The sequence below is a fragment of the Vombatus ursinus genome, unplaced genomic scaffold, assembly GCF_900497805.2.
Source record: "Vombatus ursinus unplaced genomic scaffold, bare-nosed wombat genome assembly UNPS02014812.1, whole genome shotgun sequence".
Lineage (NCBI taxonomy): Eukaryota > Metazoa > Chordata > Mammalia > Diprotodontia > Vombatidae > Vombatus > Vombatus ursinus.
This window is the reverse complement of record NW_020954590.1, coordinates 74,004,394-74,013,863: the sequence shown is the minus strand read 5'-3', so window position 1 is coordinate 74,013,863 and position 9,470 is coordinate 74,004,394. Positions and strand designations below refer to the sequence as shown.

General features: G+C 36.2%; 1 protein-coding gene across 1 annotated transcript in view; it reads left to right on the top strand.

Moving 5' to 3' along the window:
- The first annotated feature begins 328 nt into the window (after positions 1-328).
- The window catches only part of LOC114054174 (kappa-type opioid receptor-like), a 29,534-nt gene continuing 20,392 nt past the window's right edge, over positions 329-9,470 (top strand). The window contains 3 exon segments of the mRNA XM_027877334.1: positions 329-349; positions 442-493; positions 496-763. Coding sequence (XP_027733135.1) covers positions 329-349; positions 442-493; positions 496-763 — 341 coding nt within the window.

The window sequence follows — 9,470 nt, the reverse complement described above, 5'->3', positions numbered from 1 at the left end:
TGTACTCTCACCTTCCTCATTTGGATCTTAAAGCTCTGTCTAGACACTTTCGGGGGGATGACGAGCTGATGTTTCATCCTGGGGGTGGGGTGGAGCGTGTGGACCTGGCTCAGCATAAAAAGATTCTTTCCCTTCAAGGTAGCCCTGCGGTGCGTATAAGAGAGCTGTGGATTTGGAGTCAGAGTTTTCATCTTGGCACTGCCACTTAAAACACTTGGGTGCTCTTGAGCAATCATTTTTCCTCTCCGGGTTTCAATTGCCTCGTTTGTGCATCTGAGAAATAAAGGGTTTGGACTAGATCTCTAAAGTCGTTTCCAGCTCCAAATCTATGGTGCTGTGTTCCTTTATGGTTCGTGAAACTTGAGATTTGCGCAAGGAAAAAGTTTGCCTCGCATTTCCCCCAGCACCTACACAACACTCTTTCTCTTCTCCCTCCCTCAGGCTTCGTAGCTTCTCCTGGCTTCCGGCCTCCTTGTCCCCTTCGTTCTGCTCCAGTCTGTCCCTCAATGGAGTCCCCGGTGCAGATCTTCCGCGGGGACCTGGGTCCGACCTGCCCGCCAGGCTCCTGCCTGCTGCCCAATAGCAGCAACTGGTTTCCAGGATGGGCAGACCAGGATAGCAACGAGAGTGACAGCTATGAAGATCAGCAGCTGAACCATACGCGCATCTCCCCTGCCATTCCCATCATCATCACAGCGGTCTACTCCGTGGTGTTTGTGGTGGGCTTGGTGGGCAACTCATTGGTCATGTTTGTTATCATCAGGTAAGGAGAATGAGAGGAAACAGGTGGGAAGGAACTAAATGGACGCCCTGTCTACTTTTTAGGGAAAACAGAAAACCGGGAAACGGGTGAATGGTCCACTCAGGCTAGGAGATCTGGAGCGCCCCCAGGAGAAAGAAAACTCTTAATGTGGTCAGAGAAAGAACAATACAAGATTCTGCCCCTTGAGGAGGACGCCGTCAGTCCCTGCTAGGTGCTACACATGTGGGGCTTTTTTTTTTTTTTTTTTTTTTTTTTTTTTTTTACCTTTTGGAAAGGTTTCATGAACATAAATTTTCAAAATCCTCTGGCAAACACACTCACAAAATTAAAGGTTTTCTATGAGTCATCAAATTATTGTTGTCGATTGTGGAGTTAAAATCCAATATTCTATTAAAGTCTGATATCCACATAAGCCTTTCTAATAACTTAGATTCCACTCTATAAATTCCAGGGGGAACACAAGATTATTCTGTTGCAATATTAGCAGTTTCAGTTAGTAAGCCGTTTGACTTTCCTAATTATATATTTTGAGGGAGGGAATTATGGATTGGTGACATTTTACAATACTGCTTTGATGTCTTCAGATGAAGATCATTTTTTTGGCTGTATTTTGATGAATATCATTCTATGTTTAGAAATGTCCCTGGGTGACATGAGTATGTTGGCATCCTGACTGCTGAGATAATTTAACAAAGCTTTGCCCACATTCAAAAAACTTCACTTGTGTCCTGATATGGAATCTTGATAAGTTAGACATATATCTCTGAGACCAAATACATGGCAAAATAAATTATAAAGATGTGACTTATCCTATATAAAGAAGAAGAGGAAATGGCAATGCACTGATTTCTCTTTTAATCATTAACTGGATTTAAACATAGGGTATTGATTTATCCTGTTCCTTAAAAACAGAAATCACAGTAAGAAAGCCACTTGATCGGTGAATTTTATTTTTGCTTCCAGATATTAGGTTATATTTTTCCAAATATATATGTGATTACATTTTCAAAAAGCACAATCTGTCAGTTAATCTTCCAAGTGCATCTTTTAAAACTGACTTCACTTACTACTGGGATTTGTTCAACCACCTCAGTATACTTGTTTCTTGTAATTTATTTCATGTTGCAGGAGTTCACTTAGTATAATGGAAAGGGCTAAAACAACAGGGAACCTACTATAAGAACAAAATGTATCTCAGTCTTTTTTAATTTTACTCTTAATCTCCATGAAAAAAACTATGTGACAGAAGGGAGATAGGAATGAAATTTGTGATTTTAAATGAAATTACTTCTATAATTTTGGTATAGGATGTTTTAACATTTTTAAGTGTATACAAATAAAGTTATTAATAGTAAAGCATATGTATTTCTACTTCAGAAAATATGAACATGTTTATTATGAGACTACATTATTATAGTATTTACTAAGTGATATATTGAAATCTTTAGTTTGGAACAAGCTTCCCTAACCTTTGTGTAGAGTGGTTCTAGGGTGAGTGCCTTCTTCAATCTTGACTGAAAGGTATGAAAGAATCCTTAGGAGATATGAAAAAAATAACCTTAGTGGAGGTATTCCAGAATGCCTGTCATTTGAGAATTCTAAATGTCAGAAGCAAGCAAAAAGTAGTATGCAAAAATTGTTCGTGAGTCACTTAAAAATTGAACGGTAAATATGAAAATATAAATATAAATATAAAATCCAAGGCAATCACAAATTAAAATATACTAGTTACAGATATATTTAACCTCAAATCAAGATTAGCTAAGTGAGATTCTTGGCAAAAGATTTTTTCTTAAGATCCTTGGGGATTAAATCCAATAATAAATAGAGAAAGAATTTGTTCTTTGAATATATTCTTGAAATGGTGGTAAAAGTTGAGGTTTATAGCTTAAGAGTATGTGGAAAAGCTAAAAATGGATCTGAGTGATGGACAATCAAGGGTTTAACCTTTGTGCAAAGGTTAAATTACGAGGAATATTTAGCTTAGAAAAAAATACACTAAAAAGTTGAAAGGAAGCTAAAATAATAGATGTTATAAGGTCAGTTTTCCATCTTCTCAGACAAAAGAACTAGAATACTCTCTATTATATTCATATACACACATATACATACACATATATATGCATCATTTCATGTTTGTATATATGTATATACAAACATATATGCACACATGGATGTATATGTGTACATATGTATATGCATGTGCATATATGTATATGTTTATGTATATATAGCAACAATCATTCAGTTTGATATATGGGAGTAGTGACATTGAATTTGGTAAATAGCGGAATGCTTTCCTAGAGAAAAGTAATCTCTCTTTGTGAAGGATTCAAATTCTTTCCACTCCCCTCAATTCCCCCTAAAACCCCAAAACCAACCAACTAAAAAAAAAAAACCCAAACCTAAAACTAAAAATTCCACGGCAACTTGACTATCTAAAGTGTCTCACTTTAGTCTAGGAAATAATAGGTCACCCCAAATATGAGAGCCAATATGGTTTAATTGCTAGTAACCTGGTCTGAGAGTCAGGAAAATCTGGATTCAAATTCTGCTGCTGATATGTTTCATATCATGTGATCCTTGCGTGCACAAACACACACACACAAGATTATTTACTAAGGTATTTATGTATGTTTATGTAAGTATTTATAAAAAGGTGTGTGTTTATGTGTATATAGGCAGCTAGGTGGCACAGTGGATAGAGCACTAGCGCTGGAGCCAGAAAGTCCTGAGTTCAAATCCAGTCTCAGATCCTTGATGCCTGTGTGATTCTAGGCAAGTCATTAAACCCCATTTGTCTCAGTTTCTTCATCTGTAAAATGAGCTGAAGAAGGAAATGGCAAAGCACTTTAATATCTTTGCCAAGAAAACCCCAAATAGGGTCATGAAGAGCTGAACATGACTGAAACAACTGAATAATAACTGTGTGTGTATATACACAGACATATCAATCAAGCACTTTTAAGTGCCTACTATGTGTCAGGCACTGTGCTAAACCCTGGAGCTACATATGATATGTAATCTATCTATCTATCTATCTATATGTATATATCATATATCTGTGTATATCTCTATCTCTCTATATGTATATATACACATACTATATATACATATATGCTATATATACATATACATATGCATGTATCCCCCCAAACTAGATATGTATACATACATATCTAATGCACGCATATATTTGTGTGTATATACATATGTTTGTCAAATTTCTCCCACCTTGCATATCTATGCATATTTACATGAATAGAATAATTGCTTTGTCTGCAGTCCAGCTGCTGAATTATAAAATATAAGAGACAGAGGCAGGCCAGGGCTTTCATGGAAGACAATTAATTTTTGGATTGTTTAAGAACTGTACCACATTCACTTTGCTGAGACTCTTTAGTGCAAGGCACTGGGGGAATGCACTGGAAAAAGACAATGTTTGAGCATCACCAAGTTACTGCAAGGCTATCTAGAATTGGAACTATGTACAAATGTCCCCAAAGCAACCAAGTTCATTTGCTAGGGAAAACAAATGTTTATCTAGGGGCAGAGTTTAGTGCAGGATGAGAAGGATTTGATCAAGAGATGCCTTATCAATTCACTTCCCCCATCAGAACAGTTGATGAAATTACAAAATCTAAGATAGATAACAAAATAAAGGTGTTAAGATCTTAAATGAAGTTCAAAAAGTTTTTATATGTATTACTTGCTCATAAGTCATGATGTTCTTTAGGCAAGATGGCTGAAACGAGAAAGTGACAACCATGACTCCTTTACAAGGTATGGAAAAAGTTAATCATCTAAGCTCGATGGAATTAGAAAGAAACTAGGCATTGACTGGCCAAATGATTAGTTGCCCCTCTGCTGGCTTTTTAAAAAGCCAGAAACACTTTCTAAAATGCAGGTTGAAGTAGGACTCAGAGGAATGTAGGCTTTGTGCATTAATAAGAGCCAGTCGTGTTTTTGGGGGCTGAGCTGTAAGGGTAATAGACCCAAACAGTCCAGTTCATTTCTTCTTAGAAGAGATACTGCACCCAAGAGGAGCAGCATGAGGGTATTACAAGCTGGGAGAGAGATCTGAAGCCATGAAGCGCTGGCAGTGTGAGTTACCTAGGTTCTGTTTGTTTCTTATATGTGTGCTCTCCACTATTGTGTTCTTTGTGAATACCCACTCTTCCTACTTATGATGTGTATAGTTGTGGTGCCAGTATAACTCAGGTTTATAAGACTAGTGTTCTATTACTTTTATGCTTATGGGTACCTCTTTGCATTGAGCTAATTGTACCTATCAGCTGCCTACTAAAGGTAAACATAACAGTGCCACTTGATAGGAATCTTGAAGGACACAAGGGACTCCTGGAGGTAGAGGTTACGAGGGACAGTATTCAAGACTTTGAGGATGACTTGTACAAAGTTGTAAAGATGGGAGATGGAGTAGCATCTGCGCAGAACAGCAAGTAGACCAGTGTGGTGGGACCGTAGAAAGTAAGGAGATCAGCAACATGTAATTAGACTAAAAAGATAGAAATTAACCTGATGAATGAAGATTATAAAAAAAATGCTTTCATGCCTTAATTACCCAGATCAATTGGTTTTGATTTTTTGTAACCTCAAAACTTAAGTTTGCATTTTTAAGCACTTGATTGGCTATGCTATCATGTTTTTTTTTTTCCTCTTGGGTGCTTCTTTTCTGAAATTATCATATATTGTTACTAGATGATAGTGATACCTTGGTCATGGGTTCATGACTTGACCCATAAGGATTATCACATAAGATTGTAGCTTTAGAGGTATAATAGGACCTCATAAATTATCTAATCCATCTCATTATTTTGTAAGTGAGAAATTTAAGACCTAGAGATGAGAAGTGACTTTCCCAGTGTCACACAGGTTGCTGCAGAGTCAGAATTAAATCCAAGGTCCTGGTCCCAAATCTGCTTTTTATTTTTTGGGGGTCCATTGCAATTTGCTGCCCCTACCTATATAGCTGAATTTAACATTACTAAAGTGGGTTTAGTATATTTAGAGAAGGCTTTAATGAAAATAATTCAAAGGTATAATCTAGTGCCTTTCTCATTAATCATTGTTCTCCTTTATTGGCTCATCATCCATATCAAGTCTCTCTAACTGTGTCTTCCCCAAAGTTCTCTCATGGGCCCTCTTTTCTTCCCATTCTATATACCCTTTCTTGATAACTTCATCATCTCCCATGGGTTTAACTTTCACCTCTAATCAGATGATTCCCAGATCTATATATCCAGCCCCATTCTACCCCTTGAACTTCAAGTCCCATCACCAACTGCCTATTGGATACTTCAAACTATGTATCACAGAGACATCTTAAACTCAACATGTCTAAAATGGAATTCATTATCTTTGCCCTTAAACTTTTCTTTTCCCTTCCAAACTTCTTTATTTCTGTTGAGATAAATTCTGCTCATCCTCCCAGGGTCCCAAGTTTGTAATCTCAGAATCATCTTGGACTCCTTACCCTACCTCACTCCACATATCCAATTAGTTGTATAATCTTGCCATTTTTATCTTCACAACATCTCTTGCATCCAACCCCTTCTCTCTACCCAAACCACCTTAATGAAGGCCCTCATTACTTTTTGCCTAGATTAACTCAACAGCCTCATATTTTGTCTCCTTAATGCTCTAGTCCACCCTATACACTGCTGCCAGGTAATTTTCCTTAAGAGTTAATCTGACTATATGACTCTTCTACTCAACCAACTCCATGGCTTTCTATTGTTTCTGGTATAAAATATAATCTCATATTTAGCTTTTATAGCCCTATACAACTTGGTCGCAATCTATCTTTTCAGTATCAACAGATGTCATTCTTTCTTTCACACTCTCTGGCCAAACTGACTTTCTTTCTGTTCATCATACACAACATACAATTTTCTTTCTCCATAAGATTGATGGCACAGTGGATAGCTGGGCTTAGAGTCAGGAAGAGCTGAGTTCAAATCTGGTCTCACACTTCCTAGCTGTGTGATCCTAAGCAAGTCACTTAACCTCAGTTAAGTTGCCTCAGTTTCTTCCACTCTACAATGGGAATAATAGTAAGCTCTTACTTCCCAGGATTGTTGTGAGCATCAAATGTGATAATATTTGTATAAGTGATTACTTGATATTATTTGACATATCTTAGGTATTATATAAATGCTTATTCTTTCTCCCCAGCACTTCCTCCTTTCCATGCCTTTTCATTGCCTATCCCCCCATGCCTGGAATGCACTCACCCTTTACTTCCATTCTCAAAGAAGCCTTTCTTGATCCCTCCAACAGTTAGTGGTCACTCTCCCAAAATACTCTCTATTATTTAACCATTATTATTTAAATGTAAATATATAATATGTGTAGCATAAATATGTTTATTTTATATTTGTGCTACAGATATTATAGGTTTACATTTTTTCTCATTAGACTCTAAACTCATTACAAGTTTCTTACAGCAGTGTAATATTCCATCATATTCATGTATTGCAATTTGTGTATCCATTCCCCAATTGATGGATATCTACCTTGTTTCTGATACTTTGCTATCAGAAAAATGTTGTTATAAATGTTTTGGTGTATGTGGGGGCTTTCTTTATATCTATGACATCTCTGGGGTATCAGTAGTGTAATCTCTGTTCAAAGGGTATGGATATTTCCGTCATTTAATTTCACTCATTGCAAATTATTTTCCCAAACATTTGTTCTAATTCCCAGAAAGCATCAACAATACACTAGTGAACCTATCTTCCCACAACCCCTCCTCCATCGATTATTCCATCTTTTGTCTTCTGGGCCAAATTGCAGAATGAGAAGTGAAAATGGAAGATTATTTTGATATGCATTTTTCTTATTATTAGTTGATTTTGAACCTTCTTTCACATAGTAAATTGTTTGAAATTCTCTTGATAACTGTTTATTCATATCTTTTGACCCCTTATATGTTGAGGAATGGCTTTTGGTCTTTATATCTATATCTACATCTCTAAAAATATAGATACATACCTAAATGTAAATAGATGGAGGTATAGATAGATGTCTGTTAGTTGTTTATCTAACTTGAATATGAAAGCCTTATCTGAGAAAATTGTTTCATTTTTTGTTCTTAGCACAATGCCTGACACATAGTAAGAGTTTGTTGGCTGATTGATTGATTCATATTTCACCTTTGTCATTTTCCCAAAGTGTTTTTAAAGTAGTTCTTCCTAACCTCTCATGAATCGTATCTTATAAGTAAACAGTAAAGTCTTTCCTTAGCCTTGGCAGATACATCATCAGGTTTAAATTGACTGTCTTATTTCTTCCTATTCCCCCACTGAAGAAGTTCTGTTACAAAAGGGCCATTTTCTCTTCCTTAAGAGTGTTTTAAGAGAGCATTTAAAAACAAACAAACAAACAAACAAACAAACACCACAAAGTTTTTGAATGGAGGCTTGGTTTCATTGCAGCTGTCTACATTGATTAGTTAACCAATTTAATGTACTTCCCTTTAACATACATAATCACATCTGAAGTTGAAAAAAAAGTTTGAATTAGCAAGTTGATGAGCCAGAAGGCTCAGTGGTTGTCAAGCTGGAGTTTGACAATCAAGTCATGAATTCTACTTCAAAAATACTTTGTAAAGCATGCCAACATTTCATCTTTTTTCCATGGATCAGGATTGGTTTTCCATAGAAATTTATATCCAACCATAGTCTCCCTCCAATTAATCATTCTATTTGCTTTCTTGAGCAATAATAGACCCAGTGCAGACTCTGTGGTTGTCATTTCCTACATTACTGATTTGATTTTTGGATGTACTTAGTATCTTGCCTTAGGAGGTTATCTCCTTGGCTACAAGTGCTATCTTACTGTTCCTTATCTAGTTACTTCTGTGATTTGGCTTATAAGCCAAATTAGTGGTACAAGTAATTCTACAGACTTGAATATATCACCAAAAGTTGACTTCACAGTGATAGAGACTTATTCCTCAAGAGGATAGCAGTTTTTGGTTGGGGCTAGTGGTGGTTGTTTTGTGTGTGTTTGTGTGTGTGTGTGTTTGATGAGAAAAGAATCAGATAAATTATATGGAATCACTTTGACATAACAAATATTTTATACAGTAGAAGTAATAATAAAAATAACTTAATTATTATAAAAATCCAGAAGTCTAAATGATTTTTTAAAAATGATTGACCCCAAAGGAAACTAACACCTGAGTCAGATTTAGAATAATCAAGTATTAGGTTTAGAAGAGACCTTCATAATCATCTAGTTAACCTTGCACTCAATTTAGAATTCTTACTGGGGGTAAACTATGAAGAAAGAAATGGGTTGCCTGAATGTAAGGATACATTATAATGGTGTTTGCATAAGTGTGATTGTATCATAATATGCTACCATTTTTATGAAATGGAAGAGTTTCATAAAATATATTTGTACATTCAAAACTATCCAGATGTTCATCATTTTGTAGATGAAAAAAATCAAGTTGTTTGCGACTTTCAGTTTTCAACTGGATCTTGGGTATTACGAAAACAAATTGTGGATGTAGTAGAACCATGAATTGTAATGTAGTTGAATTGAAGACAGATTCATGAATATTATGCTAGCAGCAACTATGGTGCCCATTCCTAAATCTCTGTCTCTCCATCTCCCCCTTCCTCCCTCCCTCCCTCCCTCCCTCCCTCTCTCTCTCTCTCTCTCTCTCTCTCTCTCT